Source organism: Hylobates moloch, unplaced genomic scaffold (assembly GCF_009828535.3).
Source record: "Hylobates moloch isolate HMO894 unplaced genomic scaffold, HMol_V3 SCAFFOLD_6, whole genome shotgun sequence".
Taxonomy (NCBI): domain Eukaryota; kingdom Metazoa; phylum Chordata; class Mammalia; order Primates; family Hylobatidae; genus Hylobates; species Hylobates moloch.
The window spans coordinates 97345563-97362322 of NW_026652281.1; the positions used below are offsets into that span (position 1 = coordinate 97345563).

Below are 16760 nucleotides of genomic sequence, written 5' to 3' on the forward strand. Positions count from 1 at the left end.
TTTTGCAAATACTAAAATAGCATTGTGCTGCCTAGACACTTAAAACATAGTATGAGATTTGGAAAAAGCATGAATGGTGGTCCTAAATGAATTTCAAACAAAACAATCATATCTGAGATTAATATGGTGTTCCTTCCATCAGAGAAACAGAAGTATAGACTGGATACCAAGCCTTATTCCCTAGATGTTTCCTCTTACATCTTCTCTACGAATTGTGGCAAGCTTTTCTCTTTCTATTAATTTGCACGTTCTTTCTCCTTCCCTTTATCCTTCCTGCTTCTTTTGCACATCCCTCCCGGCATTCCCTTCCTCCAGCTCTCCCTGACTCCGCCCTTCCTTCCTTCCTTCCTTCCTTCCTTCCTTCCTTCCTTCCTTCCTTCCTTCCTTCTTTCCTTCCTTCCTTCCCTCTTTCCCTCATTCCATCCTTCACTACTTACTGAAGGACTTCTAGGTGCCAGACACCTAGGCATAGGGATGCATAGATTTGCAAAATCAACAAATCATACAAGCCCTGTTCTTTCCTGCACCTTGCACTCTAGCATGGTAATTAACTTAAAAAATGTAAACAAGTCAATAAATAAGATAACCCTGATTTTGTTAAAGCTCAAAGAAGAAAATAAAGAACAAATGGCATATCTCTCTGTGCTCTTAAGGTGATAACTGAAACAAGAGAAGAAGCTCTCTTTGATATGTTATGGCAACAGAAAATAATTCCATGAAGTGAAATGTAACAAGCAAGGGGAGAGCAGAACTAAGCTGTTCCAAATTCCAGAGTTCTGTTTTTAGCATTCTTGTGAGGAAAACACAAGATACATACAAGATGTATTGTCTCATGCCCTGGTTTATTTTTTGTTATTGAAAATATGGTAACAGCAAAGAAGAGCTGACAGTGGTCAATGGGCAATCTTCTTTATAAAGAGTATGAATGTGACTGCCTTATGTAACCTGGTGAGGGAGTGTTCACTGTTACAATACTGATCATTTCAGCTACAGATTTGACCCTTGATAGTATGCCAGAATCCTGGTGTAAAAAGGAACTGAAGGTTGGTCCCACATATGTGGTGATGTGTAATGGTATTCAGCCAACATTTCCCAACCCATGTATGCTGGGTCACTTCCTGAAGTAATGTACAGACCTATCATGTAAAGAACCATCTTATTAGGCACTCTCAGAGGTATGTGGGTCTTAGGTAATGAGTCTCTGCTCATCCATGACATTTTCTTTCTTTTGCTAGAATTTGGATTCTTGGGTCAAAATTAGTAGCCATTCATAATGTTTTTGACCCATAGCATGCATTTTTAAAATCAATGTATATATTAATATTCCCATCATCAGTTTATCCACCAAGTACTTGCTATTCCTGCATATTATAGTTTTTAATATCACATTTGCTAAATTTATAGAATTAAAAGTTGTTTTCTTCATATACATATATGTGTATATATACATGTACATATATGTATGTATAAACATATATATGTATATACATATGTATGTGTGTATATACAAGCACATATTTACATACACATGTGTATACATATGTATACGTATATGTGTGAGTATATGTGTATATGTATATACGTAGGCACACACACACACACACACACTTCGGAAGACACAGAAGCCCACTGCTTGGATTTTCCTGCCAAAGGATTAATTTAAGGATTTCCATGCAGTTAGCTGAGATCCTGTAGCTGAAGTGCCTTTAGGCTTGACATCAGGATCCAAGTCAAGACCCTGCTTTCCACAGGCACATCCCAGCCAATGACTGAGCATGGTGGGTTTATTAAAGCCTGGCCATTTATGTGCAACATGAGACTCCTTTTAAGAGTAATCTTTGCTCCAGGGGTCCCATTGCTTTGGTCAAGATGTTGTCAGATCTACATTGCCTTATACTGCTTTTTCTCCTCTTTGATGGCATGGGTAGAAGATGTGCATTTGATAAGAGGAACTTCCATGTCCAAGTCGGCTTCATACCTCTTTTATTTTTCACAGCCATAAACTCCTAATAAGCCATTGGCACTCCTATCTGTCTCAGCATTCTATTTTCCAAAGGACCCAACTAATACACATCTTTTGGTCACCACAAAGGGTATTTGCTTTCCAAATGCTTACAGACTTTAAACTCCAGATGTTCACGGCCATTGCCTCTTTTTTCTTGTTTTTCTAATAAAAAATGCTAAACAATGTCCTTAATCTATTTCTGCTTAGCTCGTATATCCTCCTTTAAAACACACACACATTTTATCAGTCTCAATTCCTTTTTTTAAGAGAGAGGTCCTCAAAGATAGAGTCTAATTTAGATTCTTAGGGACAACTAACACTTACTGCTTTCATTTGAACACACTCAAGCCTAATTTTGCAGACATTTACCCAAAAATGTTTACATTCCACTCATACATATTTATGTTTCATCTAAAGAACTTAGTCTGACTTTCATCGATTATTGAATTTAGCTTCTATTTTTATTTAAATTGTGTCCACCTTACTTAAAAACCTCAACTTCATTCACCCAACATTACTAAGAAAATATTATGTGAATTCTTCAAGTATCATTTATCTCCATTACACTATCCACTATAATGCCAAATAAACTTCCTAAACTATAAATCAGACAATTTGATATCTGTCAGATTGGAAGTGATAAAACTAAAATGAGTTTGTGTTGATATAGATACACATTATGCTGAATAAAAATGTAAATATTAAATGTTGCTGACAACAGTTAATTAAACAAATGGCAATCTATATCACTGAAACTTACAATTGTCCAAATCCTCTCACTTAGCAGGGGGCTTTTATTATTTATACCTCATAGTAATTTATTTCTAAGAAACAAATTATTTAAATGACATTACCATGCTACCTTTATTTATGGTGGAAAATAATCTGTCTTTTGAAATGGATTGTGAGATACTTGTAGACTGAGATTAGCCTTTGTGATTTTTTTCTTTCTATATTTAATCCAGTGCCTGGCACATAGTGAACCCTCAATAGGTATTTTCTGGATTAATGTCTATTTTGCACTGGGAATGGTGAACAAAAAGACCCAATTGAACAAATGGCCAAGAAGAGAATATTACTCAAGTCCATTTTGCATCTAACACATCTCTGTCTTACAGAAGACCCTGTGCCATAGTTATTACCGATTAAACTGAAGTTCAAAACAAATTTGACATTAGTATTGAAATAAAAAACCAGGGTGTGAGTTCCACCTCTGCTATGAACTCTGCCACTGTAACTTTGGCTAAGTTATAGGACATCTCAAACTTGGAGGCAGCCACCTGCTCTGCCATTTCAGGATCATCAAGGGACCCAAATGAGAAAAAGTTTAGAGCAGACTTCCTTCTTGGCTATGGAAGGATATATAATTATACACCTAATTAATGTGTTTTACAAGAGTTCTTTCCTGTTTCCGAATCTAAATTCAATTTTACGCCCTGACCTATTTATATATAAATGTACTTTTTCTCAGTATTAAACGTATTAAGATTTTACCCTTTGAATTTAAAAGAAAAAAGCAAAGGTAGTCTTTAAATTTTTAATTTAATTAATAATTGAATTAATAGTAAGTCATGGAAATTTATCTCAATAGCGCTGAAAAGTCATGAATCAAAGAAATAATAATATATGTATATGTGCCTGTACATTGAATTTTTCTGTCTGGAAACTTACATACAATACCACTGGATATAGAAGAAAATATACAAAAAAGGTATTGCTTTTTAAGCAATAATTGTTCTTAATAATAGTTTTTAAATGTGCTACAACAAAACTTCACACGATTTACAAGTCAGACAAAATATGTTTGATCTTTTAATATATTGTTAAATTAAAAAATTAAAAACATATATCTTCATTTATTAAAAACTTATTTTTATAAAGCTATTTTTTAAGCCTGGTTTAAAAAGGCTGTTTGTTAGATAACTTACTTCATGGCTTATAAAATCTGTACCACCAGATCACAGGGTATTAGCTGGATTTAATATTGAGCATAATAATATCTTTATAAGAGCTCTAATGGATATATACAGGTATTGTGTTTTACAAGGAGGAATCTAGTAGCAAATGTAATAATATCTAAAGTGCACTGAATGATTACCACATGCCATGCACTGTGTGTTTGGTATTTATTGTTTTATCTGATCTTCATCACAATATTATGTGGTACGTTCCACACCCATTTTACAGATATGCAAATTGGAACTTAGATACTTTTCAAGCATCACACAGCCAATAAGCAACTTAATTTTTACTTAAATCTACTATTTAAGTTTGTCTGATATATAAGCACATTCTTCCCTTTATTCCAGGATGAAAAATGGTGTCAGACCGTGTGTTAAATAGGTGATATCATAAAAATGCTCTGTGAATTGTCGTAATCAGCATCAAAATGGTTGTAGGGCTCACCATGTACGTCATGTCGCATATTCAAATATTATTGATGCAGGCAGTGAAGTACTTACACATAATATTTCATAATCCAAATCCCAAGAAAAGCGTTTCCCTGAAGCAAACATGGCAAATACAATTTGAAATTTAGGCCACAAACCTGTTTCAGGCTCAATGGAAAAATAAGGCTGCCCTTCCAATATACTATAAACCAACTTTGCACTGTTTCCATAAACTGGGTCATCAGCGTCAGTCGCAGTGACGTTAGTGACAGACGTACCTAATAAAAAAGAGAAAGAAAAAAGATAATAATTAACACATTGTCCTTTGCAAAGAGCTAAATTTTGTCAAGTATTTTCTACAGAAATCCATGTGTAGGGAATAAAAGGAAAAGAAATCTTTTAAAAAAGTTGAAGATAAACTGCTCTGTCATAACTTCAACTATATCTAAGTCTTTTAAAAGAAAGAGTCCTGGAGTACTATATAAAGATACTTTTAGTATCTGTATTATTTAAGATTCCTTTGTAGCTTTCATTTTAAAGATAAGTATTAGAAGCATGTGGGCTTGGGGAATATGCAAAGGAATCCTAACAAAGGAATATGAAATATAAGGTTAATAATATAATATACCATGTCACATTTACGTCTTATAAAAGTACAACTAAACTGGAAAAATTGGCTGCTGAAAAAAGCCATACAGAAATATCAAAAGAATATTTTATCCCATCTTATTTAATTATTCAGAACAAAAAATTAGATCTGAACCACCAATTAATCATCTTGCTTACATAATTAGGCATAATGGATAACAGAATCAAAACCTTTATTTCAAATTTATTTTTTATTCACTCATTCATTCAACAATTGAGCATATACAGTTTGCCTGTTATGGAGTATATATATAAAAATATAGGGGAAATTTAAGGCCAAGATGGGGAGCATTGGCTTTACCCTGTAGGAAATAGGGAAGAAATTTCAGTTAAAGAGCAAACCTATAAATTTTGGATTTAAAGAGCAACCAAATCTCTATACATTTTGATGTCATTAAAAAAAAAACTTCCACCTGCCTCCCCAAGTATATTGTTGGCCGACGTGTAAATGATCAAACACACACACACACACACACACAACAAATCTTTATACTCAAAAAGCTCACAGTTTGAGGGGGAATAAGAGGAGGAAGGGTCAGACAAATAGAGAAAGAAATTCAGCTGAATGCAGTAGCACCAGTTATGGATCTCTCACTTAGTCCAGCACAGACAGGGTGATCAGGAACATTTTCTAACAGAGGTTGCCTTTGAGTTAAATCATCAAAGAAAGGTAGAGTTTAACCAGGAGAAGGAATTCTAAGCAAGAAGATAAACATAAGAAAAGGCAAAGTAGTGTGAGAAACTATGGGAAGTTCTGGGAACCCCTGAAAATGGAAAGAAATTGAAAAAGTCTGGTGTAGTAACAAGAATCACATGCTGTGAGGTCAGGGCCAATGTCTTCTTCATCCAGCAAGTGCTGGAAACATAATGGTTATTGAACATACCTTTACTCATTGAATAAATGGGTGAGTGAATAAATTATCTGTTGATTTAATGAGAAACAGCAGGTAGGTGTTACAGGTTAGTTTCCTTGGAAGTAGACTCTGAGATAAAGATTTCTTGCTAAACTTTCATTGGAGAGTGTTTTTAATCGGTATCTATGGGGGAGTGAAAAGGACAAAATTGGACAGAAGCATCTGGGATGTGATGCAGTCACAACGAAAGCCTCATTGGACTCCACAGGGCTCTAGAGATGGCATGTCCATTGAGGAAATGGGTCAAGCTTTTATATTCCAGTAGGAAACAGTTACAGCATGCAAGATGCCCCCTGAGAATGGAACCTTAGTCTTGGCCCAAGCAGCTCCCTTCAGGGGAGGACAACTACAAAATGGTGGCAGGGAGTATCGGTGTTGGGCTGTCAGAAATCAACATGCTCAGCAGCAACTGGGGGAAAAGCAGCATATCTCAGTGTTTACTGAAATAGTGTAGAACTTTAGCAAGATCTAGTCAGTCAATATCTTTTGGAAGTGTTTGAATTACAGTCACTCTAAGTGAAAAGGTAATAATAATATTTGTTGAGCAGTTGATAGTCCTGTAAAATTGGAATTTCTACTCAGAATGATGACTCAGAGGTTCTACAAAATCTGCAATTATAAAAAATGCACTCAATGCCTCTTGTGTAACACATTCCACCAGATGCAAGTAACTCATCAACTAACTAGCAAAAACGACAACATGAGAGTACAATAGTTGTAGCTATGTGAATATTACATAAGATGCAGAAGAATTGGGAATAAAACCTTCTAGGTTAAAGGAAGATAGTGAGATAAAATTGTCAAAAAATACTCAGAAAGAGGGATGACATGACAGAAAAAGTCTGCCATCAAAGCTAAGCCTGGACATGAAATTAAGAAGAAAATATAGGGGAATTTTCATGCCAAGATGGGGAGCACTGGCTTTACCCTCTAGGAAATAGGGAAGAAATTTCAGTTAAAGAGCAAACCCATATTGTGGGCCACTCTCTCTGGTAGGGCCTCCGGATTTAATTGGAAATACAGACACAGATTAAGAGACTAGACATGTTATGAGGTTACAACAGTAGTTCAATTAAGAGAGGATAAAACATTAACGCTGGGTAATGACAATAGAAGTGGATATCAATGTTAATTTCCCTGTTTTGATCTTTGTGGTAAGGTGTTAAACTGAGGGTAAACTGAGTGAGGGGTTGCTATGGTTTAGATGCGTCTCCTCCAAAATTCAGGTGTTGCTAACATAACAATATTAAGAGGTGGGGCCTTTAAGAGGTGATTGGGCCACGAGGGCACCTCCCTCACAAGAGATTAGGTGCTTTTGTTTGTGAGATGGAGCCTTGCTCTGTCGCCCAGGCTGGAGTGCAGTGGTGTGATCTTGGCGCACTGCAACCGCCTCCAGGGTTCAGGCGATTCTCCTGCCTCAGCCTCTTGAGTAGCTGGGACTACAGCGTGCGCCACAATGCCCAGCTAATTTTTGTATTTTTAGTAGACACGGTTTTTCACCATGTTGGCCAGGGTGGTCTCTATCTCTTGACCTTGTGATCTGCCCGCCTCTGCCTCCCAAAGTGCTGGGATTACAGGCATGAGCCACCTTGCAGGGCCAGATTAGGCGCCTTTATAAAAGAGCTTAACAGAGGGAGAGACAAACTCCCTTTCATCATAAGAGAACACAGTGTTCCTCTCCTTCAGATGACAGTACGAAGGGCTTCACCACATGCTGCACCTTGATTTTGGACTTCCCAGCCTCCAGAACTGTGAGAAAATAATTTTTTCTTTATTAATTACCCCGTTTTAGGTATTTTGTTATAAGCAGCACAAGACAGACTAAGACAGGGGTATGTAGTAACTATTTTTGCAACTTTTCTGTAAGTCTAAATTTAGTTCAAAAATTAAGGAAAAAGAATGAATAATAAGAAAAAGACACCAGAGTTACTGAAAGAACTAACAGAGTTCAGAGACTTATGAGAAAGAGGTCTCTTTCATGCAGAAGACCATATAACAATTTATTTTTTTGCTTTGTTTTGTAGTCTAGTGTATTTACTTTGATTTTTTTTAAGGAGAAATTATGCTCCCCCATTATGAAGTAACACATTATCAGAAAAAAAAGTAAGTCAAGGTGTAATATTCAGTATGATATTAAGTTAATGAATCTGAGAATTTAGTTCCAGTCACTGCCTTGGTAATCAAAAAAGAAAAGTGAACAAATTGTCAAAACTTTCTGTCATTACCAAATTTCCTTCTAGTGGGTGACTCTTAAATTAGGAAATGCCTTCACAGAGAAAAAACATACCCAAATATTTTCTGAAAAACTGTGTTGTTTTATTTATGCACAGCCTTGGTGCGTTTGGTCAGAGTAGTGTGGGGTTAACAGTTTTGAACATAGAATAGTTCTGACGTCTTCTGAAACGCTCATCTGTTTCTTTGAGCAAATACTTTAACCTGTCTTAGCCTCAGATTTAAATCTACAAAATATAATAGGGTTATTGTGAGAGTTAAACAAAATAATATATGTAGGTACCTATCACAGAAATAACAACATGCTAAGCCAGTGAGTACTAAATGTCTCTGTATTAGATTTTACCCTCTGAAAAACAGATCCTTAATGTCCCTTCTAGATCTATGGAATAATAAAATGGAGACACATTTCTAAAAAATCTTTTCAGGCAATTTGATACGAAATAATACTTAAAAATCCCTGTAGTGTGCACCAAACTTTTTAAAATTTAGCTTCATCCATTCTCCCTAGAGACACTAATTTCTATTGTGATTACTTTGAAGAACTACTATTCAGATTCATTTGTAAAGTGAAGTATTCTTTCTTCATACTCCATAGTCATGCAAACTATTTCCTGTTAAATGGAAGATAGGATATTTTCTCTGGAGCTTACAAGACTGATGATGAGCATATCTATTTCTGTTGATCTTATCTTATTATGAGAGGCAGCCCATCATGTTATTACTGGTACTGGAGTAAGGGGTTGGGTTTCTATCTTCTACATGCTCTGTGATTCAGCTTTTCATATGCAAAGACAAACAATTTTTATTCTACAAGCCTCAAAGTTTTGCGTGATGATCACACGTAATCATATGAAGTATAGAAAAGTGGTTGAGAGGATACATGTGGAGTCAAAATATCTTCAACCAGAACATTTCTTTCATATTTCATCTCCAACTTTTACTAGCTCTGTGTTCTTGGCCAAGTAACAAAAGTTTTCCAAGCTTTGATTCCCTAACCTTTAAAAAGGAAGGTGAACATTACTGTTACATCATAGGCTTGGTGAGATAATTACATGGATTAATGTATGCAAAGAGCACAGAAGAGTTATTGACACTACGAGCTTACTGTCACTATTGTTATATTATGTGTGTATACAGGTAAAACTAACAAACTAATCTTTTACAATTTTAGATGGTAGTGAATGCTTTAATTTATAATTTAGTGTAGTTTTGCATAATGGCTTTGACAATAGATTTTATTAAATTTGGGGGGAAACACAAAAAGACAATCTCAAATGTAGCAATATATCCACATGCTTAGAGATTTTGTTAGTAAAACTGCTCAAAAGAAAACACACACAAACGTGCACACACACACACACACACACACACACACAGTATCTCATTCTTCCATCCAGTCTACTAATCTATCTCACATCAGCTTTCTCTTTGGTATAAAAGTGCTCTGAGAGCAAAAATAAAAAGTATTTTATAAACAAAAGTGTACTATGTAAAAGCTTATACATTAGGCAGGAGGGCTAGACACCGGGCACATCGTCTGTACAAGTTTCTCAATGTTATTTGAATGGATGGCATTTTGAATGAATGCCATATCTCCCAGTCCATGCCAAGATGAACTACTGGGCTGGGGACTGCAACAGAGCTAAGACAAGCTTTTACCCACATACTCATCCAGAATATTTCTGCCTGATGTCTGGCTTCCTGGAAATCCACATCCTTCAGCTTTAGACATCCGAAAATGAAAAAGCAGCACTACTTTCTGTCAAGGACGATATTTCTCCTAATAGTGACTCAAGACTGTTGATGCACCTGTACACTGGAATAGATGTGTGTGGAGGTTTTGTCGGTGCATTTGTCAAGTGATTGCCCATGGGGGAAAAAATGGATGTTTCGAGGTTAATCTTGTAGCAGAAAAGATTGCTAGTCAAGCAGCGATGCACACTTCTCCATGGATATGCATACAGAATGCAGACCACAAAGGCAAATTGAAAAGTGTAAACCTTGCAGGATAATGTTTCTTCAAAGCTGCAAGTGTTGGTGTGTGATAAATAGGACCCTGAGTAATACCCAGGAAATATAACAACCAGGATTCTCTGTTTGTGTTTTCATTTGGAACTGTTTTTGTCCCTTTGTCAAGGATACAAGAGACTCATTTAGCTAGTGACTATAAATTTGACACTGTGCCATTTCTCCAAGAAAGCCCCTATTATAATCCAACTTGATACTGATCCTAATTATAATAATATAGCTGTTGTATTTCCAGCTGTTGTCAACAAAAATGATCCCTGTCACCACAATTCAGCCTGCTAGTATCAAGCCGAGTATGAACACATCAATTCCAAGGTGAATTCTGCATTAAACAAACTTTTTTTTTTTTTTTTTGCATTTAGTTTGCTCCACTCGTTTAAGTGAAATTTGCCAATGTGCTGCTCGGATTTTAATTAACAAAAGGCTTACAGTATCATGTGCCTCTTGCCGCACCTGAAAGTTTCCTCCCATTAGCAGCAGGACCTATTTTTCTCCCCTTCCCACATAATAACAGCAAAAACTACAGGCAAAATTAACCATCAAAGATGCTACACTGTTGGGGTAGAGGTTCCAGTTTGCCAATAAACTAAGATGAAAGGCCTTTGGGAAAATGAGATGTTGGGGTTTGGGTAATGCAGCTCTGTTAGTGAGGCTATACTTTTTTTTGTGAGCAAGTCAGCACACCAATTCTGCACATTATTCAGAAAGAAAAATGCTGGTGCTGACACCCTGATCAGGAAAACAACTGTTTGGTGCAGCATAAAAATGTGCACACTGGAAAAGCTAAAACTCTTATGATGAGAAGACAAATTCCATTTGCAAAGAGTCATTCGCAATACATTTTTAGAGAATCAGCATTCCAATACCAGGTGGGAAAATAAAGGGGCAGAACTTTTGCAATGACTAAAATTCAGAACAATGCACATTCTTGGTCTCCTACTATGCTCTTCAAACTTTTTATTTGATGTGCTGGTTATCCTGTTCCAAGTGCAGTACGTACAATCCACAGACAAAATGTTTGGCATTATCATCTGAAAGTGTCTTACTTAAACATTCATGCATCCCAAAAATCACTGGCCTAAAAGGTCATAGCAATGATGCAACTGCGTTCATTTATTTTAATAAAACTAAAACCTAAAGTATAATAATAAAAAAAAGAAAAAAAAGTTAAAAAAAAAAAAAACTAAACCCTCAACCCAACTTCTCACATCCTTCTTAATTCCCCTAAGTACTGTACAATACAAATAGGTGTTGGAGGCACAGGGGTTGCCATGACAACCTTTTTTGGGTTGTTGTTGTATAGCAGAGCAATAATTTCATAAGGCCCGTATTACTTGTTGATGTTTAAATTCTCCCTTACTAGAAGTAGAAGCTTCTGGTCCTGGATGTTTTAAATGTGTCAGACAGAATTCATTATTTATTAGTTTTATGGAAAAATGCTCTGGGATACTTCTGTACTTGACTGTCACATATTTCTAGAGGTTTTATGCGTGTTGGTTGGTTGGTTGGTTGGTTGGCTGGATGTCCGGTTGGTTGGTTGGTTGGTTGGTTGGTTGGTTGGTTGGTTGGTTGGTTGATTGAAAGTCTCCACCCCCTCCCCATCACACTGCTTCCCCCACCAAGTTACAACAGAGGACCGACCTGATGTGCTTAAGGAAAAAGCTGAGAAATAAGTGCATGCAGCCCATGCATTCATTTTTCTTTGCATCTCTCTGACGGATACCATAGTCTTCAACATTCATTTCTCTTGAAGGGCCTCAAGTAAATTCCCCCAGCAGGAAGCATGCCCTAAATTCTACCAGTATTTTTCAGTTTTGCTATTTCATTATAGAATACACATGCCAAATATCCAAACCTCCAAGGGGCAACTTAGGCGTGTCTTTGCAGGGGGAGGAGGATTAAACACGGATCAGCCAAAATTAGGGCTTCTTTTTTAACTCTGGATATGGAGATTTCATCCCCAGCCAAACTCTAGGGGAAATAAATACTGAATTACTACCATCTGACCATTCAACTACAAGCAAGAAGACAGGGATTCCAATTCCTTCCAGGAATTTCTGCTCTGAATTACAGTTGATTAACTACAAGAGTAATGTCAAGCTGATAACAGAAGATCAAACCCTTCTCTTTTGTGGGTAATCAGTATTGCCATTTAGAAAAGCCAGTTGAATAAGAGGCAGAGGCAGCATGTGCTTGCCATTTTGCTTCAGAAGCCTCTCTTTTATGACACATACCACACAATGGAATCCTCAATGATTAGTTCCCTATCTTTCTTTTTTTGCAAAGGCCTACCCGCTGCTCACTGGGTGTTCTCCTTATGTGCCAACTCTCAGCCTGTAGTGAAATGTTCCTGCCAAATTCCACATGCTCCAAATTAAGTTTATTACGGGAACGGAGACAGATTCTTAACTGCAGTCAGGCGGATGGACAGCACCGAAATGTATCCTGTCATTTCTCTGGCTCCATGATTTGGGACATAAACTGGGGAAATAAAATTCAGTTTACATATTTTATTCTGGAGAATTTAAGGAACCAAACAATTTTGTAACTTAATGAAACATCAATGCACACTTAACATTGTGTTTTTAGAATGAGCCTGAAACTTTCTGAAACAATTAAACACTTTAGAAAATGCGTTTGAGCACACAGATGTCTTCTATTCACCCATGCATCATTCCAGCAAACATCTGTAATGTGCATTGGGTGAGAGAAATGGAAAATATCATATGAAAATGTGTAACTGTAGAATCTTAGCCATGTTTATATGCACAGAGGGGAAGTACCTTCTGTATCCCTCACAAACAATGCTAGCATGGTAGCCTACCCACTGCTTTTGCAAACAGATAATGAGGGCAATTGGAGGCCTGGTTGTGAAAACTAATAAGCTGCCTGTTTTATAGTTCCATGTGCATAAATACACCTTTTCGGAATCGGGGCAGTTCTATTTCTAATACAACAGAAAAAGAAAAGTATTTTCTTTTCATAGGCTGCTTATTCCCAGGAATCAAACCTTTGCTAATTTGTTACCTATGGAATGAAATCCTGTAAATGCTTGAGAACTAAATAGCACCATAAATGCTTTAGACTGGCAGCTATCGATATCCATACTGACTTTGAGAAATTATGCTACTGGTGGCACCACAGACGCCCAGGTGCCTTCTACAGTATGTGACAACTACAGCAGGTAGAAATGTCATTCATCCTCTTATCCCAGCACTTTTGGAGGGTGAGGCAGGTGGATTGTTTAAGCCTAGGAATTCAAGACTAGCCTGGGCAACATGGCCAAACTCTGTCTCTACAAAAATACAAAAATTAGCTGGGTGTGGTGGTGTGCACCTGTAGTCCCAGCTACTTGGGAGGCTGAGGTTGGAGGATCACTTGAGCCCGGGAAGTCAAGGCCAGAGTGAGCTGTGATCATGCTACTGCACTCCAGCCTGGGTGACAGAGTGAGACCCAGTCTCAATTTAAAAAAAAAAAAAAGTAATTCATTCTATTTGAGTAAATGAACTACTCTATTCAATCACACAATGGCTATTTGCACAGTATATACTATATGCCAAGCACCAACTTAGATGCGGAGGGTATAAGAATATGCAAGAGAGCTAGAGTTTCTCTCCTAATAGCATTTGAAGTTTACTTTAGCAGTGTTTTCACCTGGTTTCTCTTCATGGTAAGAAACTCCAAATCTTCATTAAATATATTTTCTCAAAGGCAGCATGATGCAGTCGAAAGTACAGATATATAGTGTATACATATATACATACTACATATACATATAAAATTGTAGTATACATAGAATTATATAGTGTGTCTGTATATACATATACATATATATATACATTATATAATTGTAATACCAGATGTTTCTGTTGACATTATTTGATTATACCGAGATCATATTCTACATCCATGACTTAACACCCTTATACAGGAACAGAATGTTTTTACATCAATAAGACTCAGTTGCTTTATTTAAAAAATAGAATAGTACCACCTACTTCCTATTCTTATTCTGAGGCTCCATAAAAATAACATACAATCAAGTATTTCCCAGGTGACAGAATTTCGGTTGAGACACACTCTGTGCTCTCCAGAGCATGCTACTTTATTTTTATTTAATAAAATATAAATTTAAGGCCAAGATGCATGAGAACAGAGATCTAACCATTATAGTGGCTGTTCATTTTTTTTGTCCCTCTAGTATAAGCTTACCTTTCTAGTTAAAAGCCAGGACTTTAAAAAACAATAATAGTGTAGCTGGGGTTACCCTCCCTTTTCCAATGTGAGAGACAAAATCCTATCAAATTTCAAATGTGACAAAGTGAAAAGCCACTGAGCCATTGAGCTACTGAGGAATGACAGTCTTAGATGAAAAAGGTTTAATTTCGCAATCATTACAAGAACTATGAGTTCAAAGAGTTTTTAAAAAATATTTACTAACTGACACAAAATATAATATCCTATACATGCTGCCATCAATGACATAGCAGCTAAAATGGAAGTAAATTAGGCTAATCTCCTATTTGAGCCCTTCATTGTTTTAATTTTTTTTTTAATTGAAATCCTGCTGTGTCGAGCTTCAGAAACTGCGGTTAGAAGATCCTTGCTTTCTACAAGGGTAGACTAGTAGGAGAGCCAAAATGGAACAATTAGCTACTAAATGATGTGATCAAATGCAGTGGGTGACACAGAAATACTGAAGAATGCAGGAGGGGCAGATAAACAGTTAAAGCAAAGTTTTTGGTATGAGGGGACATTGATATTGAAATCAGGCAGAAAAAGATAATCTCAGGTCAATGTTCACAGGTGGGGCTGCAAATCTAGAAGGGTACCCATGAATTAGACTAATCAGTTTGGAGCTTATTTTAGGAGAATGGGAAGTTAGTAAAGGGTTTTAAACAACTCTTTCTACCAATTACCCAGAGCTTTGTAATATTCCCGACTACTTTACCCACTACTCACTCCATTTCTGTGATTCCACAACTATCCACGTAGCTGAATCTGACCCAGATTCAAGATTTAGTTGATTCCTAAGTTGAATCATTCCCTCTTCTGAACTCTCAAAATACTTTACTTGATTGTCTCTAGAGGCACCTTTTACTTTTATATATAAATTGCAGTGCATACAGATTTTCCCCTTTTAGACTAAAAGCTTCTTAGGAACAATATTCTTTCTTATTCTCTCAACTTTCCCCTCTCATGCTCCCCTCCAGAATTAACCCATTCCTTGATAACGTGGCTCTGTCACTTTGTTCGAATTATAAGCATGATTCTACATTGTCCTTGTTATACAAGTGCTGAGAATTATACCTGATATGAAATATTTATTCATTTAATCTTTGCAACAAGCCTCTGAGTCTGCTATGAATATCTGATTTCAAACAGAAGGAATAAAGCCTGAATTTATAAGCACACAAGAATGCTCCCAAATCTGCCCTTTTAACTGCTACACAAACACTATAATGTTTCTGAATTTTACATCTTCAAATGCAGAGAATATGAACTAGTATTTTTATTTTTCTCCCCAGCACTTCAGAAAATGCTTTGCATAGAAATATTCGTTGGGTAAATATATAAATAAGAGAGAATGAATAGCTTATTTTCTTTTGGAAGATATTCAGAAATTAATGTAGCACATTGATCATGTTCTGAATTAGGTGTTATGTCTACTGTTTTGTCTTATTTTCATTTTGAATCTATTAAAGAATAATGGTAAGGGTTTTCTCTACTCTTAAAAGGGTAGTCATGACCTTGTCTTCTTAGAGTTGAACCCAGTCCCAACATAAGCCAGAATTAGTTTCAAACGGAGGCTAGTATGATATTAAACCCTCACTTAAGCTCCTGAAAATTTCCTATGGAGGAAATAATGAACTGAGGACATTATCACATTATCACATGAGATCAAGTATGGAACTTGCCACTTTTGGGGTCATGTCAGCACTCAAAAAGTGTCAGATTTTGAAGTATTTCAAATTTTGAATTTTCAGATTAGGGGACTCAATCTGTAGTGAGACCTTGGTACATGCATGCCTAGAGAGAGTTGTTTAAAAAATGTATTGAAAACTCTACGTGACTTAATTAAAATCTTGGCAAACACAAAATAATATGTGAAAGGCTAAGCAATGGGTTTACAAAGAATGATTAAGGTTCTGCCAATATCTGGAGGCTTTCAAATTGGGAGGATGAAAAGAGGAGGGAGAGAGGGTGAGATAAGAGAAAGAAAAGAAATGATTATGTTTTCAGCCGTGAAGATGTACTGATGAATCTGATGCAGACCATATTCTTAAGTAATCTAATGAAATGGTAGCAAGAAAATTGAATAGATGCTGTATTTATTCAACATATTCCTTCATTTCTCTTTATTGGTATCCTTCTTTCTCTTTATTCTCACTTCCTTAGTCCCTTCTTCTCACACTATGTATGTTTGTCAGTTGCTGAATGCCACCAAACTGTTCCATCTTGGAGTACCAATGATGAATACTGGTCCTTCTTGGCCCTTCAGGAGCTAGCTCACAGCCTACCAGGGAGAGGCACAGAAAG

At 36.4% G+C, this 16760-nt stretch overlaps 1 protein-coding gene across 3 annotated transcripts in view; it reads right to left on the reverse strand.

Annotated features, from left to right (window-relative positions):
• Positions 1-16760, reverse strand: part of CDH8 (cadherin 8) — a 378275-nt gene that overhangs the window by 193078 nt on the left and 168437 nt on the right. For all 3 annotated transcript variants that reach the window (XM_032157533.2, XM_058441060.1, XM_032157532.2), the window contains exon 4: positions 4554-4673. In XM_032157533.2, the coding sequence (XP_032013424.1) occupies positions 4554-4673 (120 nt within the window). The remainder of the gene's footprint in view (positions 1-4553; positions 4674-16760) is intronic.